The sequence below is a fragment of the Branchiostoma lanceolatum genome, chromosome 2 (assembly GCF_035083965.1).
Source record: "Branchiostoma lanceolatum isolate klBraLanc5 chromosome 2, klBraLanc5.hap2, whole genome shotgun sequence".
NCBI classification, from domain to species: domain Eukaryota; kingdom Metazoa; phylum Chordata; class Leptocardii; order Amphioxiformes; family Branchiostomatidae; genus Branchiostoma; species Branchiostoma lanceolatum.
This window is the reverse complement of record NC_089723.1, coordinates 28,895,225-28,921,966: the sequence shown is the minus strand read 5'-3', so window position 1 is coordinate 28,921,966 and position 26,742 is coordinate 28,895,225. Positions and strand designations below refer to the sequence as shown.

At 41.3% G+C, this 26,742-nt stretch overlaps 1 protein-coding gene across 4 annotated transcripts in view; it reads left to right on the top strand.

Moving 5' to 3' along the window:
* The first annotated feature begins 3,934 nt into the window (after positions 1–3,934).
* Positions 3,935–26,742, top strand: part of LOC136428424 (S phase cyclin A-associated protein in the endoplasmic reticulum-like) — an 85,084-nt gene continuing 62,276 nt past the window's right edge. The window contains exons 1-21 of one of the 4 annotated variants that reach the window (XM_066417907.1): positions 3,935–4,227; positions 5,704–5,830; positions 6,219–6,514; positions 6,981–7,075; positions 7,561–7,695; positions 9,152–9,417; positions 9,956–10,731; positions 11,659–11,835; positions 12,407–12,436; positions 13,219–13,383; positions 14,436–14,496; positions 14,901–15,018; positions 15,454–15,565; positions 16,339–16,479; positions 16,997–17,098; positions 18,296–18,492; positions 19,078–19,159; positions 19,724–19,882; positions 23,043–23,144; positions 23,587–23,717; positions 25,212–25,277. In XM_066417907.1, coding sequence (XP_066274004.1) covers positions 4,099–4,227; positions 5,704–5,830; positions 6,219–6,514; positions 6,981–7,075; positions 7,561–7,695; positions 9,152–9,417; positions 9,956–10,731; positions 11,659–11,835; positions 12,407–12,436; positions 13,219–13,383; positions 14,436–14,496; positions 14,901–15,018; positions 15,454–15,565; positions 16,339–16,479; positions 16,997–17,098; positions 18,296–18,492; positions 19,078–19,159; positions 19,724–19,882; positions 23,043–23,144; positions 23,587–23,717; positions 25,212–25,277 — 3,467 coding nt within the window. In that variant the 5' untranslated portion in view covers positions 3,935–4,098. Of the gene's footprint in view, positions 4,228–5,703; positions 5,831–6,218; positions 6,515–6,980; positions 7,076–7,560; positions 7,696–9,151; positions 9,418–9,949; positions 10,732–11,658; positions 11,836–12,406; positions 12,437–13,218; positions 13,384–14,435; positions 14,497–14,900; positions 15,019–15,453; positions 15,566–16,338; positions 16,480–16,996; positions 17,099–18,295; positions 18,493–19,077; positions 19,160–19,723; positions 19,883–23,042; positions 23,145–23,586; positions 23,718–25,211; positions 25,278–26,742 lie in introns of all 4 variants that reach the window. The other 3 variants (XM_066417906.1, XM_066417908.1, XM_066417909.1) reach the window with 3 other exon arrangements.

The following is a 26,742-nucleotide window of genomic DNA, read 5'->3' as shown; positions in this document are numbered from 1 at the left end:
CAAAATCTTTCTTTAGAGATATTTTAGTTCGACACACCAAGGATTGTTTCTTATCACAAACATCATTATTACATTATGATGAAAAAAGAAACTTGACCAGTTGCCAGTCCGCACTGCACGATATTCCGGTAGCCCAATCCCTTACCTTGTCCATCTTCTGAATACCTCATTGTAATTCCAGTACAAGGCCCATTGTAACCCAGGTAGTTAATTGATCCACCGTTTCATGTTACTTGCTAATACGTGCAGTTTAGTCTTAGTCCGGTACGCAACCTTCTAATGTAACCATTGTATGATTTTAAAGCCTTAAGTATTTTATCATGTGTAATTTGTAATTTGGAATGAACATGTAATTCAGCCCCCAGGCTGCAAGGTGTTCAATGAATAAAACCCTTATTATTATATTATCTCTTATACAATATCATATCAATCATATCAATTTGTCCTCCAGGTTGAGAAACCTTCTAGAGGAAGAGGAGCAGCAGTACCTACAACAGATGGAGGCCCAGGAGGAGACGACTCTGGAGCGACAGGCTAAGATGCGGGAACGAGCCAAGTTTCTGAAGGAGAAGAGGGAGATGGAGAGACAGCGTCTGGTGGAAGAGAAACTGGATCAACAATGGAGGTCAGAGAGCTGTCATAATTTGCTTGATTTAAACTGTTTTCATCAGTATGCTCATTTTAAGATGATATTACCAAAGGTTCAGTCAATATACCTCATGTCAATTAGACTTGTTCGTGAAGCTCCCTCAATGTGTTTACTTTAATTTCAGTATTACTGTAACTAAACATGTCCAAAATATCTCTTTTCTTTGCTGGCGTTCAGCACCAAGGACAGAACAACTTGATGTGGGATGCGTTCAGCACCAAGGCAGGTATGTTCATATATTGTTCAGCCCAAGAAAAGTGCTCTTTATAGTCTTGATGATGAAGTCGGGAAATTATCTGTCATTTTGCGCACTGTGTGCAGAGGGCGGGGCTAGAATACGCTTGATACATCTTGTCTACGGACTGTTGTTCCTTTTCAAACTTAATTGGGTTGAATATGACAAAGAACCGTAACGGTATTGATATTAGTGGATGGATAGAGTTAACGTTACTTACTATCTCATGAGTTTCAAGTGTAACAATTAACTGAACTGAATTTTTACTTCCGGGAAGGAGGGTCACCTCCAGGAGGAGTATTGTAGATAGAGTTGTTCGCTGCTACAACTCACGATCCCTTTGATGCATTGGTATACCTACCTACCTACCTAGTCCCTTGACCTCCGGGTCGTTGGGGGGACAAGGTAGCATTGGTATATAACTTGACATATCGTCAGCTAGGATACGCGAGATGGTGCCTTGACGGGCTTGTGGAACAGGCTATTAATTTGGTAAGGCTTTTGTTTGTGTGTGCTAGTAGGGTTTGTTTCAAGCAGATGTTGGGTGATGTGCCGTTGTAACTTCCTTATTTGTAAAGCGATTTGACACCACCTAGTGCAAGTCTGGCTCAAATTACGTAGGGACTCCAAGCAGATGCCAGGCTCCGGCTTCCTACACTGCCTGTAACGTAACTGAGATAAAGAAGAATATCGATAAATATCAAATATGCAAATGAAGACCTAATTTGCATTATTGATAAGCAAAGGCTATAATTCCGTAGTGGTAAATGATTGGAATTGCATTCTTGCAGCATTTGGAAGTTAGGTAAAAGTTGAACATTATTAGATATAAATCATGCATGAATTTCTAAGACGTTATTTTTTTACAAGATAGAGATTGTTATGATATCATGTCCTGAAGTCATTTGGCCACAAGTAGGACAAGTGAGGACTTTGCATAAGGTGAGTGAAAATGAATTCAGATTGATTCAGATTTGAAAGGTAATACTAAGCTGCCCATGGTCCACGTTGCGTATCAATCACACTATCTACACAAACACAAAGGACACAGTAGAGAATATCAAAAGGTATGTGCGGACCGTGTGCGCTGAGCGCAAAAGCTCGGTCCTCCTAGTGCCCTTAATGATCTTAAGGGCCAAAAATGTCTGGCGCCATACATTAACCAATGGGCGCAGACATTCTTGCCTCTTATTCTCCTGTGAAAGTGAAAGTTTACCGCAAAGTGTGCTGTCTGGACTCGGCTTGCCCAGTCTCCCTGGCTCACCGAAAAAGTTTTGGCGATTGAGGTCTTTCCGATCGCCAAGAGCGCTTTTTAAGCTCACCCTGGACCCCTCGACGAAGTCAGTGACGTCATAGGGCAGAGCTGAATCCTTCCTCCGCCTGCCAGCCAATTAGAAGAGGTGGCAGGCCCGAGCTAAGGCAGGCGATCCGACGGTCAATTGATAGGGTACTTGGTGGGTATTTGAAAACTGAAGACCGCATTATTTTCTTGATCATGGTTACGGAGTTATAGCTGACCAAAACTTTGCGCTCAATCGATAGGGCACTTGGTAGGTATTTGAAAACTGAAGACCGCTTTATTATGTCCTTCATGGTTACAGAGTTATAGCAGACTAAAGTTCCCCGTACTTAAGCATTATGGGGTACCGACACCTAAAAAATCAAACTACCAGGTTTTTCAAACCTTGCGGTCAATCGATAGGGCACTTGGTAGGTATTTGATAACTGAAGACCGCTTTATTATGGCCTTCATGGTTACAGCAAGTTATAGCTGACCAAAGTTTCCCCCGTACTTTGGAAGTTAAGACACCTATAAAACAAAACTCTTTTGGCTCGTAGCTACAAGATTTTTCAAACTTTGTGTTCAATCGATAGGGCATTTGGTAGGTATTTGAAAACTGAAGACTGTTTTATTATGTCCTCTCGTCTACGGGCGCGCTGTTCCTGTTTCCCTCCATGTCTGGGCTGTGTTCTGATGGTTACACTCGGATTTGCATCGGCAATATCAGGGTAACGTTAACTGAAACCATCATAATATATAATACGGTAAAAATTTATGAATTTATCGCTTATCATTAGAAGAAAAGTCCGCAGTAAAGCCTGATTGGGGGTTATAAAAATCGGCGACGATGTATGATCTTACCGTTTACTTATAATCAATAACTTTATTGCAAGTTCATGCCCGAAGGCTAATTGCAGACAAACAAATACATGGATATACATGGGAATCGACATAGTTATCTAGTCTACTGTGAAAGTTCTATGTTAACTAAGGTTGACTATGGTTGGGTTTGACTTCTTTTTTGAAGGCAGTGGAAAATGAAAAGACCCACGTTTTGTATCGTAAGTGGGTTGGTTGATTTTAGTAGTAAGATTGATTTTTTGTAAGTTAGTCAAATGGTGAAAGCGTGGGGAATTAACGGAAGCTGTTTTATATAATTCGTTTCTTTCGGCGTCATATAGAGGACATTGGCAAATAAAATGTATTTTATTTTCCAATGCGTTCATTGTACAAAACTTACACATTCTCTCGTGAGCAGGCAGCTTTTTATATCTACCCTTTTCTATTTCTAGTTGATGTGCGCTAATTCGTATCTTACACACAGCTGACCGTTGGTCAAAATCTTTGTTGGAAAGATATTTTTCCATTGAGTATTCTGTTTTGACATTCCTATAAAATCTTAACTTACTGCCATCGATAGATAACTTATAAAGAAAACTTTGAATGTATATGTCTGTCAGCCTTTTTCTTAACAATGTACATATATGCTGTATGTATAGATCAAGATTGTTGGCGTTCCAGATAAAAGAGTATCCGCTAGTACGATTTACCTACGATCATCTTGCGATGTACGGGATATGCCATCTCCAGGTAAGGTGCATCGTACCAAGGAGGTTTAGTAAAACAAGATTCTTATTTTAACCTCCTTGATCATATCATCAAATACTTTGACGCCACGACTGCGAACCAATGATGCGAATCTGTACACGAATAACGAGCTTTAGCCCCTAAGTAACCAATTATTGTGTCCAAACTGCGCGCTAGTTTCTGTCCAATTTTGGTTCTGGGGTTACCCGTAGTGTACCACAATATTTGTTTACTTGCTGTATAGTGACAAGGGATCGTATAACGTTTTCATACTTGCAGCTCATCAAATAGCATGTCCGATTGACTAAGTCTACAGGAGTGTAGTCCGGCCACCCTGCCGACAGGATGAGTGACAACTGGCGGAAGAAAATGTCCAACTCGAACGCGAAGCCGAAAAACAATGGCGGGCAACGCTCCGGAGGGGGAGGGGGGAACTCGAATCGCCGACCCAACTCTGCCAAAGGAAACGGAAAGGTAAGATTTACACGAAGTTAAGATGAAGAAGGAAATCATTTCAAGCCGTCAGGATGGACTTGTGTTCGTAAGATTCGCTGAAACGGCCCTCAACAATGGTTGATTCACGCAAGAGTTGTCATAATTGGATTGGAAAAAAATTATGTCAGCCTGTCTTTGAGCATGAACAAGTCGATGTGATGACTTCATTTTACTGTATTTAGCGATTCGTAACAAGATTTTGTGTGAAACAAACGTCTAAAATTGATGCTCTGCGTGGGCACGTAGTGATAAGTATTGACAAATGTTGGGATCATTATGATCCATCTTCTTGTACCATCAATTATGACAAGCAAAATGGTCAATTATCCATTTTAGATTCCACGTTGTAAACTTCAAGTATTTGTTGTGAAAGTGAGCGGTGTTTTAAGCAACCAGATACGTGTGTGTTCATCCTTATAGAGTGTATAATAATTTGTAGGGTGATCTTGTATTGTCAAGGATCCACTTTATCTTAGCTATGTCACCCCATTTGTAATGACATCTTAATTGGATTAAGTATCGCCGAATCAGATTGGGGGAAAATTTGAATGCTGATCTATCCAAACAGTTTTTACATGTCGCATGCTTGTGTGTTTGTTTGCATTGCATAACCAGTAAACGTCCATAACACACCTGTCCAGTTTTGTATGCTAAGACCAGTCTGATAGGGTTGAACTGGCGATCATCTGGTAAATGTTGTTGTTGTCCTTGTTGTCCTTGTTTTGTGTCTATTTTTCCGCTAGACATTGTCACTTGGTGCGGTAAATGTCCCTCTTTCGGTGACATTTCCCCAGTTTGGCCTGCACCTCCTCTCTCCCCCAGATTGCGATGAGGACCCTGGTCTCCTCATCGCGCCATCTGCCACAAGCTGAAGTTACTGACGGAGTTTTATTCTTCTTCTTGGGCATTGTTGACGATGAAAAGTTGTTGTTGTTGTTGTTGTAAAAGAGCGATCTGACGTGCGGATTGGGTTTGTTTTCCCGCGCGATGCGAACTATGACCCCACGTACCCGCATGTATGACCTCCCACCCCCGGAACCAGCCGAAATCTCCGCCGATCGCGATGGAATGAATCGTAGTTGTGTTCACACTCAAAATTTGATAGGATTGGATTGGATCCGATCGCGATTAATCCAATCAAACTACCTCCGGAGGTAGTTACAATCCAATCGCGATTGGATCGTTTTGGATCGTTCCAATCGCGATTGGGAGCGTTCACACTGAAAAAATCAATCGCGATCGGATCGATTCAATCGCGATTATACTTCAATCGCGATTGAAAAAAATGAGTGTGAACGGGGTCTAATACAAAGGTTCGACTTCTTCTCGTCTCTTTGTGATGTTAGAAATATAGGTTGAGATGGATACTGCACATGTGTACTAAAATCTACGGATGGGCTTATAACCACAAGGTCAACAATTTCTGACCATTGTCTCATCCTGTATTGTCTCTAGCAAACTCAGTCACCCTTGCAGAGATCCACCAGCTACGAGGGGCTTCGCAAGATCGTTGTTCGCGAAGGACGGTCGGCGCGGAACCTGGTGGCATGGAGGGTGCCCATGGACACCTCTATCTCCGCAGGTAAGGTCAAGTGAAGGAGATAGTTATTCAGTTAGCAACAGAGCTATTTAGTCTCTTGCACTTGTCAGGGTGGGGGAGGGTGTGGAACATCATATCTTTCATCATTCAGTTTCAACTAACAACAATGAACATACATACGGTACTTTCAGCCAGTATACCACAGTCAAAATAAAATACATATCTATATAAATAAGTTTGAGTTACTACATTAAAACTAACTGTTATAAGAAAGATACATGCATGTTACGTAGATCGTCTTATGATTTTGATATCATTATAAAGCTTATGATTGGTGATCTGATTGTAATTGTCAAAACAATTTGTTTTAATGTCTCAAATCGAAACATACATTTTTGTAAGTGACAGATTTGTCGTGTTTGTTTTCCAGGAAAGGGGAAGATGTCCAATAAAAAGGCAAAAGCTGAAAAAATGGAAAGCAAAGCTGAAGCTATGAGTAGTCATGCCGCGGAGAACCTGAGGTCCAAGTCAGCACAGAGAGACTCTTCTTCCGAAGGTAGCAAAGGAACACAGACGTCGCCCCGCAAAAAATCACCCGGGCAGATCAAAGGGAAGAAGGCCGACGTACGAGCTCGCTACTGGGCATTTTTGTTCGACAATCTCCGAAGGGCCGTGGATGAGATCTACCAAACGTGCGAAGCTGATGAAAGTGTGGTGGAGTGTAAGGTAAGCCAAAGGGTAGAACTTGTTCATGATATTTTCCTACTAGGGTTTTGTGTACAATGTATCATTTATCAGAAATCAAATGTTAAAGTATTGTACAGATTTGAATAGTAATTTGCAAAATAGCAAACAGCTTGCTGAAAATGAAATATTGAGAAATCAGAAATTCAATATCAGGTTAAGTACTGTAAATACCTTGAACGGGCTTCAATTTTGCTTGGATTTCAATTTCACGACAGGGAGAAAATGGAGTTTCGGGGTGGTTTTAAGTTCGTGGTTGAAACAATGGGGTAGGTGAGTAGAAAATAGAACAACCGTTTTTGTGGTGGATTTAAGTTGAAGAGGTCACCGTGAAAACTGCTAACATTGAATAGCCAAGAAAGTTTTAACATTTACATGTACAGTACATTGTATTTGATTGGTGTTGTTGCATATGTTTGATTGTTTTGTTTTTTGTTTGTTTCCACAGGAAATGCTGCTGATGTTGGACAACTACTCGCGAGAATTTAAGGCACTGATTGAGTACATTGAAATGCAGAAACAGTTGGAGAAGTCTGACAATTGGTGAGTTAATGATAATCATTCTAACCTTCTTTCTCAGCAACCTTTAGAAAGGTGATGAGTGTTATGTTGTCCTTCTCCCATGTTAGTCAGATAGAAATCATTAATAAATTCCAAATGTAGTTCATACATTAAATTTTACAGGGTCTTTTTTTAAAGCAAAGACCTATTTTGTTTTACCCTCAAGTCTATGGGAGCTGCCATATTGAGTTGTGACAACATGGGTCGGCCATCTTGACTTGAAACCTAACCGCTGACCAATCATAAGATGACTTGCTTAAAGCAATCAGATTGGAAAATCATGAAATTTGTCTAAATGTGAATTATTTTTTTGCAGTGGTAGGCACACAACACTGTGACTTTATGAACCTTTTTTATCCATTTACATATAAAATGCTCATTGCTGCATATACCTTAGATCTTACATGTACCTTATACGTATATTTCTATACAAAGCATATTTTCATATATACAAATGTACAATCCAGGCCCAGTTCCTTAGCGTGGGAGGTAAGGAAGTCTCCAGGACGACCCCTGGGCCCAAGTCCAACACCTTCTGAACGAGTAACTCCCAGTCCCGTGTCTCGGAGCCTGAACTTCAGCGGACATTCTCTACCAAGGGGGTATGTCTTGTCTATTTACGGGTACATGCAGGGCTCGAAATAGTGGGTGCATGTGCACCTGTGTGCACCCAAAATTGGAGCTGTGCACCTAAATTTTGACTGTGGGTGCACTGGTGCACCTAGATATTTTTGTAAGCTACAGGATAAGGGTACTATTGTACAGTAAGTATACAGAATATTCTTGAATTAAGTATCAGAAAAAATAATAAAACCTTTTGTTGTACTTGATGCATCACTTGTTTGAAATCTGAAGGTTTATAGCTATAGAATTACAGATTGAAGTTCTTAAGAGCGTTAAACTTTGTAATCATGTTTTGCTGACATTCAACTTTATTCTATGTTGTGCACCCAAAATTCTTTCTGTGCACCTAATTTTTTAGGTTGGGTGCACCAGTGCACCTATTTCCAAAACTGAATTTCGAGCCCTGGGTACATGTATAAGAAAAGACATCTAGAGTGATACATGTATCTTTTTGATAACCACATGAGACTTCTGCTTCTGTATCTTAAAATGTCAACCTCTATTAGCTTAGTTGCTTTGTTCCAAGGAAGTGAAGAACAAAAGCATTGTTTTCCCCTTGTCTGTCATTGTGTGTGTATGTTTCTGCTATTCCCAACATACTACAGTACACAATACAGCATTGTCACACATCCACAGTGCCAATATTATTGTCTATGACCCCGTTCACACTCATTTTTTTCAATCGCGATTGAAGTATATTCGCGATTGTTCGATCCGATCGCAATTGAACGCAAAGAAACTTTTGCGTTCACACTGCTTTTTGCCAAGTGGATTAAAGTATGCCGTGATCCGATCGCGATTGAAGCACCGCTATGCCATCGGCGATCATTTGGTAAATGTCCCTCTTTCGGTGACATTTCCCCAGTTTGGCCTGCACCTCCTCTATCCCCCAGATTGCGATGAGGACCCTGGTCTCCTCATCGCGCCACCTGCCACCAGCTGAAGTTACTGACGGAGTTTTATCCTTTTTCTTTGGCATTGTTGACGATGAAAAGTTGTTGTTGTTGTACTGAGCGATCTGACGTGTGTGGCTTGGGTTTGTTTTCCCGCGCTATGCGAACTATGACTCCACGTACCCGGATGTATGACCTCCCACCCCCGGAACCAGCCGAAATCCCCGGCGATCGCGATGGAATGAATCGTAGTTGCGTTCACACTCAAAATTTGATAGGATTGGATTGGATTGAACTACCTCCGGAGGTGGATCAGAAACAATCGCGATCGGATCGATCCAATCGCAATTGGGAGCGTTCACACTGAAAAAATTAATCACTCAAAAAATGAGTGTGAACGGGGTCTATGGGACTGGAAGGACTGCAAAGCAGTATTGGTAAGGGGCTGAAGTCTGTCATCTCTGATTGCCTTGTTTTTATGGATCCCAAGAAGTGCATTACTACAAAACGTTTGGTTACACAAATATTTGTTATTTTCTAGGATATCACCTACCCCTAGACAACCACCTGGAACAGCTGTTAAGGATGCAGATGAGATTGCACCCGCTGACAAGCCACATGTGGGCGCACCTGCGAGTACACAGGTGTCTGCACCTGTTGTGAGTACTGTGACAGCAGCCACTGGCACCTGGGCAGACAAGGTCAAGGGAAGTCCCTCAGCTACCAGTGTGGCTCAACCAATCAGCAGTCCTGATACAGGCAAGCAAACAGTACAAGAAGAGGCAGTTCATAACGCATGTGATACAGGTACAGTATTGTGTTATGTTTTAGGAAACTATAGCCTTTTTCTCCTTGTCTTCTATTTTCGTCTTGACCTCTTGATGCATTTTTGCTTGAAAGTGTCAGAGAACCAAAAAAATAAAAAAAGTGTGGCCTATGTACAGCAGGGCTCGAAATACTGGGTGCATGTGCATGCACCCAAAATTGGAGCTATGTACCTAATTTTTACTAAGGATGCACCAGTGCACCTTAGCTAGTGCACCTAGATGTTTTTGTAGCTATAGGGTATTGATACTATTGTACACTAGTATACAGAAAGTGTCAGAAAAAGCAATATAACCTTTGTTGTACTTTGTTTGATGTAATACTTGTTAAAAGTTTTGAAGGTAGAATTTCAGATTGAAGTTCTTAACATAGGCAGTAGAGTTTGTAAAAACGCATTTTGCGGACATTCTGCTTTATTTCATGTTGTGCATCTATTAAAAAAAAAAAGAATTTTGAGCCCTGACAGTCATGTAGTTGCATTAGCTTGCTAATTTTGCTGCCTCGTTTAACTAAGATGCAGATGCAGAAGACTCTGGAGGCTGGGAAACGGTCCAAAGAGGAAGACGACGCGATCCAGACAGTCGTCAACAGAGGCCCTCAAGACAGGCAACAACTAAGAGCGCAAGGCATTCAAACAGTGTTAAAAACAGTCCAAACACTGACCAGAAACTCAACAGAGAGAGAGCTGACAGTCAGAAGGAGAACAGACCTGCTCATAGAGTAATGCCACCCGGCAACACTTCTCAGAACTGCAGAAAACTAACACAGAATACCAAGAAATCAGATTTGAAGAAAACTAATTCTGATGCCAAACAGAAGGTGGTCAATGGCCATCCCGATGAAAAGACGGAAGTCTACAATGTCTGGACGCAGGGGAAGAATAAACCTAGCAAGGACAAAGAAATTTGTTCAGCTGAGACAGTGGAAATAGAAGACAAAGGGAAACAATTAGAAGGAACAGAAACTGGCAGTAGCAACGAGAAGGCCACTGGTAAGTCCCAAACAGACAATCAGGCCGAAGCTGCCGACACGCCATCATCTCCTACAGAAGATGTAGTCGATGATCTTTTGAAGAAACTGATTCTGATGGACTCCAGTGAGACGACCAATGGAATCACAGAGCAAGAAATGGATGTAAATAAAAACAATGGTCCACAGGAGAAACTTGAGGAAGGCCCAAGGGAAGAAGCAAAAGAAAGTGAGAAGACTGTAGGGGAGAATGGTTTGCCTCCAGACAATACAGAGGAGGAGGAAGATGAGGATGATGATGACATTCTTGATTCTGCACTAGATGATGTGAGTGATCCCCCTTCATTCTCTTCTGCATCTCATTTATGAATTTGCATTTGAGTATGTTTTTGCTGTGTCTGTTTCTGTTGGTGTGTGTCCGTAGTTATTTCAATACACTTGGCAGGATGACACCAAAGGTTAGACTTGCTGAAGCACAGTTTAGAGCTGGTAGAACTTACTGTTAATCAGTCATGACAGACAGTTCGTAGAAGAGGCTAGTGAGGAAGCACAGGAAAGCAAGAAATTGTTTTTGATCTGTTTATTTGTCTGTGTTGTGCTACCGGTAGTTATGGATCTAAGTCCTTTCCACACCATTTGGTGTTTAGGGCAGTGTCCATCTCCATTTCCACAGCTCTTGGGCCACAAGCATGGAAATGCAGAAAAGTTTACGGGGATTTAATTTCGCGGTAGAAGAAAATGGAGTGTCCGCGGTGGTTTTTAGTTCGCTTTTGAAACAATAGTAGCGCTACAGTCACACAATGGAACAGCTTTTCGCGGTGGTTTTAAGTTCGCAGTAAAGAGTTCACTGCAAAAACCACAAACATAGAACCACCACTAACATTTCTGCATTTACAGTACTACACCAGGGAGCCTAATCTTCTGGTAGCATTGTGTCTTTAACTTCGATACCCTTTCCTATAACTTATAGGAAAGGGTATGGAAGTTAAACACAAAATGCTACCAGAAGAACTCTGTCCTAAGCAGAGAAAGCAGCATGTCCTATTTATACAAATAGTCTTTGGTACGACATGGCCATGGAATTGGACCCACAAGATATACTCTGTGCAAAGCAAGCATTCTACAAACCTACCAGGCAATTTATGCAGTCATTGCAGTGTACATGTACATGATTTGTGAACTTTTGATTACATTTTCTGTACTGCCCTATAGATGGTGTGGGAAGGAGTTTAACTTCTAAACCTTTTTCAACAGACGGTGGCTGCTATTGAGAAGCAGGAAGAAGAGCTGGCCTCCAAGCTCCAGGCTTACCAGGATGAGGCCATCGCTTGGGCCATGGAGGAGGAACGTTCGCTCACCAAGCAGATAGAGGAGGAAGAAAAGGCACCAATCCTGGTGGACACTGACCGAGACGGGGAAAGTGATCTCGCGGTAAGCTCTTCAAAATTGGTAGAAAAGGTTATGCTGTAATTGTGTATGCTGTTTTTGACCATGTATACATGTATTGATTTAATGCATGTGCAAGCATTCAAAAGCTAGCATGCTTCATGATGAAGTTTTAAACTTTTTTGTTTTATATCTGCCCACGATGCAATGAAGGAAAAGTTGTGCTATCTGCTATCTGCTATGTTTAACTTAAATGACTATGTAAGTGTGAACTTGTTTCTTTAATCTCTTTCTGCCAACTGTACACGCTAGCCATCTTCTACACTGTTTCGTTTATGCATGTAGCTGTAGATTGCTTGGAATGTTTGCTTTCATAATGCGTGCAGTTTTCTGTGACTTAATTTTCTGCTTTGCTTGATTTCATATATCCTACTGCATGAAACTATACTGTCGTACTAACACGCTCGAAAATATCTAGCTTTTTCAACTAAGTCACTAATAACTTGGCTTCTTGTGGAATTTTGTATCATTTCCGTAATTCCGTAGTTTTTAAGACCTTAATTCACCTTTCTTCTGCTTGTCCATCTTCTGTGCATCTTTGTTTGCTTATCATCAGAACGCTAAGTCTAGCCGTTGTTCCAACAAGGTAGGTGTGATTTAGGAAGTAGAACTTTTTTCTCTGTTGTGTGTTTCGAGTACATGTATTGGTAATTTTTGGCGAAGCCTCAGGGATGGAGCCCATTTTATAGCATTGTTAGATGTGGTTTGTTTTGTTGGATGATAATGATTGTTGTTGTCATGTACAGTTATCTACAGGCAAAGTAGGAAAGAACCAAACTCATCGTGCATCTATCATTTGACACAATTTCACTTCTCATGACAGACGAAAATTCTGTCATCTTGATGTTATGTTATGACATTTTGGAACGGGGCACAGAATTTGGGACATAGAATTCCAAAGGGTTAGAAATTTAAGAATTACATTGCCTGTAGTGGTACATGTATGTACGCTACAAAGCAAAATAGCTTGTTGTAAAGGTTGTTAAAATGCCTCATTGCATAACATTGTACATGTATGTGGGTTGTAATACTTGTCTTGTATATGTATTCTTTTATCATGTTATCCCATACTCAATACATGTATTACATATATTACTTTATATCAAGGCCATCCCCATTGTATACATACTTCATAGCAGGCTGGCTTTACCTTAGTGTTGTACATTGTACGTCTAGCCCTTAGCAAAAGACAAACCAACTAAAAAAATTCTTTCAGCTTTTATATTTGGACATTTCTTAGAATAATTATTATCCCTTGTTGCACGTTTCTTTATTTGATTTAATCCCGCATGCACTAATCCGTAGTGTTCCGTAATTGTTGGCTCTCTGTCATGCTGTGATCCTGTCGGTGTGTATATACACATGTAGGATGACCATTCCAGCAGTACTACATGTATAGAGGCTGAAAGTACCTTTGAGCCCAAACGGGAGCCCCCATTGGTAGAGTCTGCGGACCTGCCAGGTTGTGCAGACGGCGTTGGTCGTATAGCCCAGTCTGGGGCCGAAGGACGGTCGCTACCGCACCTCCCCTCAGTAAGACTGCGTCGCCCACACACATTCTCAAAAGCATGGCAGCCCGATCATGCATGTTCGTTTCTCATAGTCATAGCTTACATGTATAATCTAACTGAATGTGGTGATGGCTGATCTCTGTATGGGGCTAAGGCAATCTCAGCCATCAATAATCTGTTGGTAATCTGTCTTCTGATTAATCTGTTTGTTAACATTTAGTTTAGAAACTGTGCACTAATCCATTGTGTTATACTAATCCAATAATGTTCAACTTTTTGTCAAATCCAAGTTGTATGTACAATGTATTAGAACGATGTTGATATACAAAAATGTACATGTACACTGTTTGATGTATGCTGTTTTATAATACAGTATTGGAAATATATGCATATGTATGATTACAGTGACCCTGAATGTATAATTATTGAATTTCATAAAACAGCATACATGTTGCAACTGTGCTTAAAAAAATTCCAAATGTTTCATTGTTTCTTAATATGTTTGAAAACATACATGTATATTCTATCATAGCATTGAAATTTTCTGATGCAGGTTGGTGTAAGGGATGATGTACATGTATAGTTTACCTATGAGGACAGTTGTGTCTTTGCAAAGTATGACAAAATTGGTGACGTGTTGTAAAGAATTTGCTGTAGAAGTCAGCTTTGAGTGCAATGCAACATGGAGCTTTTCACGGATCCCACTGCATGCTGGGAGACGTGCGCAGGGCATTAAGGGTAGCTTGGGGTAAACAACATCATTACCAAATTGACAACACGAATGTGGTATATATGCATATTATGGCAACTCTGGTCTATACTCAAATTATCATGGTAATGATTTTGTTTGCCCACGAGTTACCAATAGTGCCCTGCATTTCCCAGCATACAATATGATGCATGGAAAGGTCCATGTTCATAGGTTCAGTTTGCCAGTAATGTTGGTATATTTTAAGCAAAATATCAAACCGCTGCATTGCAACTAAATGGTGGTTATTTTCATGTTTGGGTTGTAGAAATTATTACATTTTATTGAAGAACATACTAATGATGATGAATACTTTGCATGTGTAGGTCTCTCTTGACTCCTCTGGTCAGCCCCTGGACTGGACAGAGATTATGGCTGAATATGAAGGTAAAAAAGATTTGTCATTTTCCTATATTTTGCTCAAGCAATTACAATTACGTCTCATATATGCCATGTACAAGACAGTGTACATTTACAATAAGATTTGAGTGACTTACAGTACATTTCTGTTCTGTCAGCTTTTATTTGAAACATGCATGTTCACAGTTTAATACAGGGTATTAGCTAGCTTTGCGTCCATGCGTCTTTTGGACCCCCTACACTAAAATGACAAAGAAATCTGATGCCGTCTTTGCCCCCATTTTTGGACTACCTGTCTGTAAATCCTAGCTAAGACCCTGGTTTGATGAGTTTGCAATGTCACCGCTTGAACTGCCAACATGAAACCACAGCAGTGACTACTAGTAATATCTCACAGTCATTTACCTTATGTTGCTATTGTATTTCTGCAGCGGGGGCGCAGTACCGGGAGAGCACCTCCTGGGGAGAGATGGTGGAGGATTTCGAGACCAGGCCACCTGGCCGTGCGCTCCACATGCACGAGAAACTCTCCTCGCCATCCAGGAAAAAGTACGGTCTAATTTAGTCCATGTAAAAGGTCTAATTTAGTCCACATAAAATGATGTGTTGATCACATTTGTCACTGTTACAACTTGTACTTTGAGATGTTCAGAGACAGTGTTATGGTTTTTCCTTAACATAGTAAGTTAAATCAATCCTTTCACATACAGTTGCATAATGCTACAGTCACATTTCAAAACTGCTGCCTTGCCAGGTAGTGTATGGGATGTATTTTTGTGGACATCAGTTTGGAAACTTTGGAACAAACAAATGCTGCAGTTTTTCAATGTTTGGCATTGCTGCCAAGCCATATTATTGTTTTCTGGCTGCTTTGGAAACCGTTCTCAATGCACATGAAGAGTTCATTATTCAAAATATTTTCAGTTTTGCTGACCAAATCTTACATGAAGCACCTTTAACTGTGAGTGTTCTTTTTGCCTCCAGGCCATTGGCAGAGTCTTGGAAGAAGCACAAGGAGAAGCAGGCCAAGGCTGTTATACTGAGAGAACGACTGAAAACTGAACAACTGTGTAAGCTGCAGCAACTGGAGGAAAGGGTAAGAAATATACTATTGTCTGTTTGTTCGTTTAGACCTTAGTACATGTACTGCCTAGTGGCACATAGGTCAGCAAGTTTCCTTGCTGTTTCTGTAGCAGAGTATATTTTCACAGGGAGGGGTTGTTAGCCCTTCCCCTTTAACGTGCTCGCGGCACCTCCTCGAACTCAGGACCCCCATTTTACGTCCTTTTCAAAAGACGGATGCAGCCCCAACCAAGATGTCCTAACCCAGGATTGAACCCGGGTCTCTTACTTACCAACTAATTAGAACCAGGAGCTCAACTGTGAGGCTGCTACAAGCTGACTTACATGGACATCCCTATACTACAGATTCTTGTTGATAATGACGGACAAAAGGTTGGAATACAAAGTATGGCCATCTTGACAGTAGGGTCTGTGTAGGTCAACTGGTAGCAGCCTCACAGTTGAGCTCCTGGTTCCAATTAGTTGGTAAATGTGAGACCACGGTTCAATCCTGGGAAGGGCACCTGGGTTGGGGCTACACCCGTGTTTCGGAAGGGACATAAAATGGCAGTCCCGTGTTTGAGAAGGTGCCTTGAGCAAGTTAAAAGGGAAGGACTAGCAACCCCTCCCTGTGAAAATATACCCTGCTGTAGAAACAGCAAGGAAACTTGTTGCCCTATCTGCCACTGGGCAGTACAAGGTCAACAACAGCAACAACATACTTCTTGATTTGACACATGTTCAACAACAACAAGATACTTCTTGATTTGTATGATTATAACAATATTCCCCCTCTGTTTCCTTCAGATCAAAGAGGTTCGTGAGTGGAAGGAGCAGTTGTTGGACCAGCGGCGACTGGCCATGGATGAGAAGCTGGAGCGAGCGGAGAGAAAGCGACTCCTCCAGCTCCAGGCCGTCGTCAGGAAGGCACAGGAGGAGGAGGCTAAGGTGGGAGGCAAAACTTTATCATGATGGCAACTTTTCCATTGGTTTTTCTTTGTTTTACTTTTCCTTAATATATAGTAATGCTGTAAATGCATTTAAGTTCGTTTGGTTTTTATTTCACGCTAAGGGGAGAATGGAGTGTTTGCTGTGGTTTAAGTTTGCAGCAGCGCTAAAGTAACATACTGCTACAGTATTCAACAAAAATGTTTGCGTTGGTTTTAAGGTCGCGGTGAAACAGTCGCCTCGAAAACCCCGAACATAAAACCACCGCAAACATTTCTGCATTTACAGTATTACTGTTTAAGTTTGTCATAAGTTTTGTGATTCAGTGTGATTTTCTCATAAAGTATCTGATTTGTTTTCTTATTTTGTTGATGTTTACTCTGGCTCAGTAAATATCTAATAGGAGATGGGAGATTTTAGGAAGCATTCATTAAACTAGAAACTGTCTATAGAAACCTTTTGAATTTATTGAAGTGTTAATTGAAGTGTTGTGACCTGTCAATCATCTTTCCTGTAGGCCAATGAAATCGCCTTCATCAACACACTGGAGGCGCAGAACAAGCGGCATGACATCATGACTCGCTACCAGCTGGTGGAGTCCAGACTGCAGGAGCTGTTGGTAAGGGGATCACTTCATGTAATAGCAGTGCCCCCTAGCAACTGTGATCAGAATTGCAACCACCTGTATCAAGCTGTATCACTACACTACACTAAACCTTTGTGTTACCCTGCTGGCAAAGGGAAGGATTACTTACCAATATAAATTTATTGTAAGCTTCTTTCAAATTTGAAGTTTTAATACAATTCAATCAGCCAGGAGACTGATGGAGGGAATAGATGGACAAAAATGGATAGTCCCATGTCTTTTTGAGGCCATAGGGGCAGTGGGTACTAGTATTAGCAGGGTATTGGAAGGCAAAGCCTATCCCTCTCCTTCCACCACCTTCTATCTGCCCAACCAAAGTCAGGAACCTATTTTTACACATGGGTGGAGTGAGGAAAGTCGTGTCAAGTGTCTTTCCCAAGGACCCGACATCTTGCCAGGAATGCCAGGACCTCTCGATCTTGTGTCAGCTAGCCTAGCTACTCGGTCATTCAACACCATTGTTCTAGTACCAAGCCAGGAACATTGTTGGTTCCTTTATGGAAGGGATGGCCGTAGTATGCCAACAAGAAACTCAGACAAGTCAAGAACTTTGAAAAAGAAAACAAACAGATACAAAGACTCACCAAGTCCTTACTTGACATGTTTATTGAACAGCTAGATACTATGTTAATGAGCGATCCTCTTTGATTTGTGTGAATTTCGGTCTTTGTGAAAGGGACTTGTTTTTGAATACTGCATGTTTGTCTAGATTTTTTATCAATGATTGCAATGATCATGAAAGAAAATAATCTATTTAATTGCGTTCAGACCTTGATCCCCTGCAGGTGATTTTAAGGACAATTTTTGCTTTTGATCGTTATGAGATATGTAATTCTGCCCCAAAGGCTGCAATGTATTTTGATCAAATAAACCATTCATTCATTCATCCATGTAGCCTTTTTGAGGGTGTAGCTATAGAGGCAGTAGGTTGTTGTGCCTTTGACTAGGGCATGGTATTGAAAGGCGGAGCCCATCCCTCCACTTACACCTGGGTGGAGTGAGGAAACGCATGTTAAGTGCCTTTCCAAAGGACATAACATCTAGCCAGGAATACCAGGTATTGAACCCGTGACCTCTCGATCTCGCTACCACTAGCCTAGCCACTCGGCCATTTGACGCCTTTGTTCTAGCACCGAGCCATGAACATTGTTGGTTCCTTCCTCCATGTAGGATATGCGTCAGAAGAAGCAGGAAGAGAAGGCAGCTAAAGAAGAGGCGGTGCAGGAGCGTAGGAAGGCGCTGGAGGCCGAGCGCCAGGCGCGCGTTCAGGAGCTCATCAACAAGCGGGAGGAACAGGAGGCCAGGATCGAACAACAGAAGCTGGAGAAGGACAAGGCCAGGGAGAAGGCAACCAGAGAACGGGCAAGGTAGATTAACTGTTAACTGTTCAGGACAGCTGGTTTTATTGAAAAATGGAGGATATAGTTTTGGGTGTGCCTGTGTGTTTGTAGGTGGACTATTGTAGTCAGCATATCTCAAGATCCTCTTGATGGATTATGATGATATTTGGTATGTAGGCAGGTGTTGGGAAGACGAAAGTCAAGGTCGATTTTGGGCCCCCTGGTAAGTGACCTTGGTACTGCAGCAGAACTTCCATTTTTTGTATCTTTTGACCTGGACGTGCTATGGTCTTGTTTTTTTGGTGGTAGCTTGTGATGTAAAAAAAGAAGTGGTGTAGGTTTGGGCCCTCTAGCAGCTTGCTCTGGAACTGCAGGGACATTTTTGTGGCTGATTCATACCATGTAAATATCTGTATCTGTATGACTATCCGTATAGCCGGTATATGCGCCCTTCAGCATAACATACTCCTTCATCAGATATTGTACCTGGCTTTTCTGTTGAGGAAGCCACATCGCTTTACTTCTAGCTACGTGACAAAGCATCGTGTTTGACATCAGTTGAGGATAACTGCTTTGCCTTATCATAACTTGTTATATTTCAATGGTTTACAGAGAACGAGAGCAGAGAATGATCGCCCTGAATGCCGCCCAGCAAGCCAACCTAGAAGAGCTACAGAAGAAAATACAAATGAAGGTAGCCAGTATTTCCACTTTTTTAACATGTGCAAGAGTAAAGTTACATGTCATGTTTCTGTAATACATGTATGTCTTGTCATTACTGTGTTCTCTCACATTATTATGTTAACCCTTAGCACACTGAAGTAGCCATTTGGCACCCCATTCTCTATTAGTTACTGAGTTAGGCAGCAGGGAGAAGGTTAAGTACATAAACTTGTGCATGGATGTTTCTCATCATACCATATCTATCATAGTGAACATTATGGTTTCTGTTACAAAACTAGTTAGGTAGATTGCCAAATGCCTTCTCCAACGTTGAAGCCTGTTCCATGGTCTCCGGCATCACATTATTCATGTTAGCCCTTAGCACACTGAAGTAGCCGTTTGGCACCCCATTCTCTATTAGTTACAGAGTTAGGCAGCAGGGAGAAGGTTAGGTACATACATGTATACTAGTGCATGGATGTTTCTCATCATGCCATATCTATCATAGTGCACATTATAATTTCTATTACAAAACTAAGTTAGGCAGATAAATGCCTTCTCCTACGTTGAAGACTGTTCCGTGGTTTCTGTCCAGCATGATGAGAGCAGCCGCAGACACCTGGAGCAGCTGGAGCAGCGCAGGGAGAAGGCAGCCGACATGAGCACCCTGAAGCACCTGACAGGTGGGGAGGACGACACCCCGCAGTCGGTGCCGTATGAGCAAAAGAAAATCTGCAGCCTCTGTACAGTTGTGGTAAGTAACATTCGCCTAAAGCGTGGTAACAATCTTTTGTATTTTTTGACGGAGTCAAAACTGCCCAAGAAGGCCACTCAGGGAGCCAATAAAATCTGGTCTATGTGGACAGGTGGTCACTATAGACAGGATTTTCAATGCTTGTATAAATGGGAAAAAGTATCCAAGGGACCAACAAAAAGTGGTCGCATTGGGCAGGTGGTTTCTATATAGAGGTGGCCACGTGTACAGGTTTGACTATCATTTTCAGTTAGGCTAGAAAGACTCACAAAACAGTTGTATCTAATAGAAAGTTGTGGAAATGTTAATAGTTTATGAAAATGGGCATAGTCTAGTGCATTTGCCAAAATGTATTCTCTGCTGTCTAAATTTCATCATCTAATGTTAATGCCATTCAATAGTACTGTGTAACTACAGGTAGTTGCAGTTCTAATACAACATGGTAGGGGGCATTACTAGTCTATGTATGAAGTGACCAAGACCCAATGATCATTTTTGATACTGCTGGTGCATTCCACCTCATCATCATCATCGGTCGACCCACGGGGGGGACGGGGCAAGTCCATGCACAACTTCCAACCACACCAGTCTATCTGCCATGGCCGCACTAAGGTCTTCCATGTGAATTGAGGTGTCTCTAAATAGAGCCCCCGGGAAAGTCAGCTTTCTGGATCATGTTTTTCCCTGGGGCCTCCACAGAATGAGTGAGGAGATGATCTCCTCACTTGCCCGAAGGCAGTGACCAGCAAACTGGACCCTTCTCTGTCTGAGTCTGTGTGACACCCGTGGTAGAGAACCGTAAATGGTCTGAATAGTTGGGTGATAGATACTAGCATTCCACCGAATGGCCATTCAGGATACAAAGGTTGTGACCTGAAAGGTTCCATGAGATCAGAAATTCTCAAAAATACAGTGGACTTGATACCTTCCAATGAGACAAAACTGTTTTTGTTATGCTGGAATTCTGAGCCAGCCAAAAAAACACAATAATACCAGGCTATTCTAAAGACTATATATATATATATGGACAGAATGGCAGATTGACATAGTGTATGTTAAACATTTCCATTTCCAATAACACAGTCTCTCTTTAATCTGTAAACTTGTGTTGGCCTAAGAATGTAGATATGGAGTCGGCACATGACGTAAGGAGATTGAAAATATCTGTACTTGTCTTTAGCATGGGAGTACAGTAGAATCTGCTTAACTGCACCACCCATTTGTCAGCGTTTTTGGTGCAATTATCCGGCTGGTGCAATTATGCGAAATGCCCAGCTAGACCGCACCACCATGGGCCAGGGGGTGTCTTGTTAGTCAGAAACACTAGCACAAAGAAAACAGACGAAATTATTCAGTTATTAACTTTATTTATTGACCCTTTGCTGAAAATAAAGAAATGACTACGAACCTGTTTTGATATTGCATTCTTTCATTTTTCCATGCGATCTACCGCATTACAACACACGTAATGTTACAGGGGAGGCATTCTGAAACATCGTCATGCCACTCATGGGATAACAGTTTTTTTCTACATTACGTAGAGTGCAGTTGTCGATTTACGTAAATCATGTACCGCTATGAAGCTAGGAATTGAAACTAAAACTTGGTTACTGATTACGGGTGTCCCGCCCGGGACCTCCCATACGATTCCTATCAACGTAACTGTCAATGGAGACCGCCTTCTTTTGTTACTCAAAACAGTTTTAAACATATTGGCGGTATTGCGCCTTTACACCGGCAGGTATCGGCTCATTTGTACCGCGTTTGCCGATTTTAGCGCACCTTTTCAGTTAACTTGTCGAGGATTTTAAAAAAAATTGGTGCAGTTATCCGGCATTGGTGATCATGCGTGGTGCAGATATGCGGAGTCACTAAAAATGCAGTGAATGGGAACCGGTTTTGGATTTTAGGATTCAGTGCAATTAAATGGAAGGTGCGTTTATCCGAGGTGCAATTAAGTGGCTTCGTCTGTACTAGATTTATATGTGATCATATTTATTAACCTTTTTCTGTTCACAGTGCATCACCTCTGTGTGGCTGGTATATTATGATACAAACCATTTTCTATTTCTAAACAGTGTAAACTGATTCTTTATTTGCTAATCTGATGATCTACGTACCATCTATATGACTTGTACATAAGAACAAGATGTGATAAAATGATTAGGGCCAAGACAGGGGTTAATGCCATTTTGATGGGAACAGAACAGCACAGACATTGGCATGATGTTACTGTACAGTAATGTTGCACTTAACCTTAAACATGCCGAATTACCATCTGCACGTCATTGTAGTTCAAAGGAGTGGAGTCACCTGTAGTATGCCAAAGGTTAATGTGTGTTTAATGGTTGGAACTGACGCTCGAGTTTATGATCTTGTCACCATACGGTTCATTGCGTGTTTGATTTATTATTTGCAATGCTTATGAAATGCCACCCTGGATATGAAGTTATGATACTAACTTATTGAAGTGCCCTAAGCACAATGGCAGTAAGGACATCTAGTTTTAAGTTAGTTGAAATTCAATTAAACACTCTCCCCTTGTACCAAGTTTTTGCACAAAGGTCCCAAGATTTTGAGCTGCTTGGAAATTCCAGAAATAAAAAAAAAGACTCCAAAGTGATAAAAAGTGCATGTAAATTTGTCACCTGTAGCATGCCAAAGGTTAATGTGTGTTTGATGGTGGGAACTGACACTCGAGTTTATGATCCCATCACCATACGGTTGATTGCATGGGTGATTTATTTGAAATGCTTTTGAAATGGCACCCTACAGTATGGAATTTCATAATCTCATTGAAGTGCCCAGATCACAATGGTAGTAAGGATATGTAGCTGAGGTTATATTTGATCATCAATGTACCAGGTTGTTGCATGGAGGTCCCTAGAGATTGACAATCTTGAACTTGTCAGTTTAATGGAAGGCCATAATTCCTTCTGTCAGAGACTATGTCAAAATTCAAGCATATGTTTATTTAAGAAAAAACTACTAAAGTCACAAAACCGACTTTTCATTAAAAATATTGAACTATTCATTAGCCACTGCATCCAAAGATGAAGCAACTGAGCACCCCCCCCCCCCCCCACTGAGCACTACAAGGGTCTGAATGGAGGAACAAATGAATGAAGGATATTTCATCCAGGTGTGCTTCTGTTTTCAGATTGCATCAGAAGTTCACCTGTGGAGTCATCTGAAGGGCAAGAAACACCAGGAGGCCATGTCGGAACAGATGGAAGGGAAAATGTTGTCAGAAGAAGAAATGGTAAATTCAACGTTAAAACTCATCCAGACCCAATTGTCCCTTGGCTTTTGAGGGTTAGACCAACATGTACATGTATGTCTACATCTACATCTCACTGCTGCCACCAGTGTAGAATTTATACATGTAGATGTGTACTCTCTAGTTGCCTGTACAAGAAATATCTGTCCATCATAGATTGATAAGGGTGTAGTGAATATTTTAAAGATTTAAAGCCCTGTGTGTTAAAGAGCCCAACACATAAGAGTCGGGGTCAACCTTGATGGTTAAAATCACATGCTGAGCAACTTTAAAGTTGCATTCTTCTATCACAGTATCAGCTATCTGAAATGCAGTCTGCTAAGCCTTTGGCTCATTGGTGGAGGACTTGCTTTACATTTACCTCAGTTTTTGCAAAAGCCTGTTTTTTTAAATAAAAAATTTAATGTTGTCGTTTTTTGTGTAGCAAACGTTCTCGTTGAAGTACATCAAAGATGCCCTGGAGGAAGGGCACGACACTAGTGCCGAACAGGAGAAGGAACGACAGAGGACGCTGAAGAAACGTGCCAAGAAGCTCCGCCCGAGAATGGCGGCCAGGTGTGTTGTTTACTTCTGTGTTTTGTTTACCTGTACCTGTTGTGAAGTGCTAGTAGCAACAGAGATACAAAGAAACATTGTCAGGAAAATACCATGTTATCTTGATACAAAATTATGGATTGTACGTCAATGAAGGTTAGACATCCTGGTAATAAGATTTGCAAGTTGACAGTTACTCAAGTAACTGGATGAAGTTTGAAAATGGTCAGACGTTTTAGACAGCATCCACTCTCTTTTGTCAGTGACTAAACCAGAAACTGGTTATATGGATGGAAGTCACACTGGCAAAAAGAGAGTTACAGGTGTAATAGACTGGAATATAGACCTGGCCAGAACGTACCTGGGTATATTCTGGCCACTACACCATTTTGTAACACATCAAGTTACCTTACAACTCTCAAACATATTTTACAAGATGTCACAATTGTATGCTTGGTTTTTCTTGCTTGTGTTTCTCTTACCTTGATTCTGATATCTTTTTCCTTTCATTGTCATATAATCATCATCATTTTGCATTCATTAGAAATAAACCAACGGTTCATTGACATGATAATTTCATTATCACACGATAGCTATCATCAGAGAGAAGCTGTTGATTTTATTTTACAATCTCTCTTAATCTATACTATAATTTGTCAATCTAGATGTAAATGTGATTGCTGATTCAGAAGCAGTTCTTTTACAATCCTTTTATTTCAGTAGTCATAACTTGAGTATTGTACAATCTCCAAAAATTTGTCACATTCGTTGTATGATAGGTTTACGACTGTCACAGCAAATTGGGGCGGGCCATTCGTAGGACAATCATGGCTGTGTCGTGGAAGGTTGTCATAGATTCTTGTCGACTGTTGTTTCTGTCGTGGCCTTCTCGAAACATCTATGACACATAAAAAGCATAAACGACGAATGTGACTGCACCTTAAGTCAATTGAGAAAAGAAATGTTTGTGGCCACGATTGGCCTATTCATCGGAGCAGCCACAAATTGAGGACATTCTTAACACACTCGTGGACGTGTCGCACACGGTTGACGGAGGTCCTTGTCGACTGTCGTTTCTGTGGTGGCCTTCCAGAAACCTCTACGACACATTTAAAAGAACGTAAACGACGAATGTGACTGCACCTTAAGTGAATAGAGAAAGGAAATGTTTGTGGCCATGATTGGCCCATTCATCGGAGCAGCCACGGCTGCCTGATTTCTCTGCAGGCACATTAGCAGCCTTTAAACTTGCCATCGATCAGATGTGCAGGAAATTGGCCGCGCTGATCCATCCTGATTCCTCGGGCCTCCGACCTGTCCGTCAGGCAATCTGTCTTGGCGAAAATGTCTGCGGGAACAAATAAGCCAATTTCAGCGCCTTGTGTCATGATTAGGCAGATCAATAGAGCTAATTAAGTCTTGAAAAATCAATCTGATCAATATTTTCAATCAGCTGCACAATGTCAGATGGATGGCTTAATTAATTGTGGTGTACGTGGCCTCGTTTGTCTGCAGGGGACGAGAGTACGAGAGCGTCCACGGAGCGAAGTTAGCAAACCCGGATTCCACGCACCGAGCAAAGTAAGTCGTCTTTGTTACATCGACCACACACTGTCACTTGGGGCAGGAAAGGGAACTTTATTTGAATTTCTCTTCTTTCTTTTTTTTAGATCAACTTTCCAACATGTCATTGACATAGCATTATAGTAGTCTCTCAACTGAAACTTTAAAGGATGTAATCACACAGATCTTTAACACACTATATATACATGTACACTGCAAACAATATTTAAAAATTCACAAAAAAACGAACATTCAACACCTGAGAGTTCACAATCTTCTCTTTTTTTTCACGTAAACTTTCCAACACTGTATAGCATTATTTTCCAAGTGCAACTAGAAAAAATACTGTCTCGCATGATTTAACACACCTTATACGCTGCTGCCCATGATATTTCACAAATTCACAAAAATGAGCAATACCTGAGAATTCACAGCCAGTACATATATTTTATAACAGGCTGTCACTAGACAGTGTAGAAAAACAAAGAGCCATGTTCCTGACACTTCATGACAAAGTTGTCAGTCAGGTTTAAGTTGTTGTCACAGCAGCTAAGTTCCTGCAATGTTGTCTAACATTGATTTTGTTGGATCCTCGCGGCAGACCATGACAAAAGGTTATTGGCAGGTCAATGGGGGCAAACACATTTGTATCGGAAAAGCTGACGGCTGCCAGGGGGAAAATGATTCCACTTCTGTCCTACAGTAAATTTCCTATTGCAAATCATATTACCCGGGAAACAAATCTAGTTACCATCCTGGGTCCAGACTTTATTACCTGATTTTATTTGCTGGCCTCCATTGATTGCACCCTGCTCTGAGGTCATCACGGCTTCACACTGTCTGGGTGTTTGGTGCCGCTCCCGCTTCTGACACCAGTCTGCGGGTGTCCCACCGCCGCACGGTCGCACATTTTCTTCTACCCTACAACGACAAAAAATAATGTAGTTTACGCACTTGAATGTCTGGAGTTTCGGTAGAGTAACTGGTTGATAAATTTCATTAGACACTGATAGAAAGCGTTCATTGAATACCAATATTGTTTGGTACTGCTCGCGCTTCTGACAGCAGTCCACGATCATAATGAGGCATCCTTCCATCTCACACTCTAATTTTTATTGCACCCCATACACAATGACGGAGAATAATCTGTAGGTAGTTCACAAACAGCAGTGAAAGAGTTTCAGCAGAGTTCACAAATTTAAATTAGACTTAATGGAAAACGTTAACAGAACCCCAAATATGACACCAGTCCGCAGTTGTCCCTCCACCTCACATTTTCCTCAACTCTAAAACAACAGAGAATAATCTGTAGTTCGCACACACTGTCAGACAGCTACACCAAATGTGGAAGAGTTTCTGCAGAGTTGACATTTTTCATTATCCTTGATAAAAAAACGTTTACAGAACCCCAATTATGACATCAGTCCGCAGTCGTCCCTCCACCTAAAATTTTCCTCAATGTACCTTCAAAGAACAGAAGGAA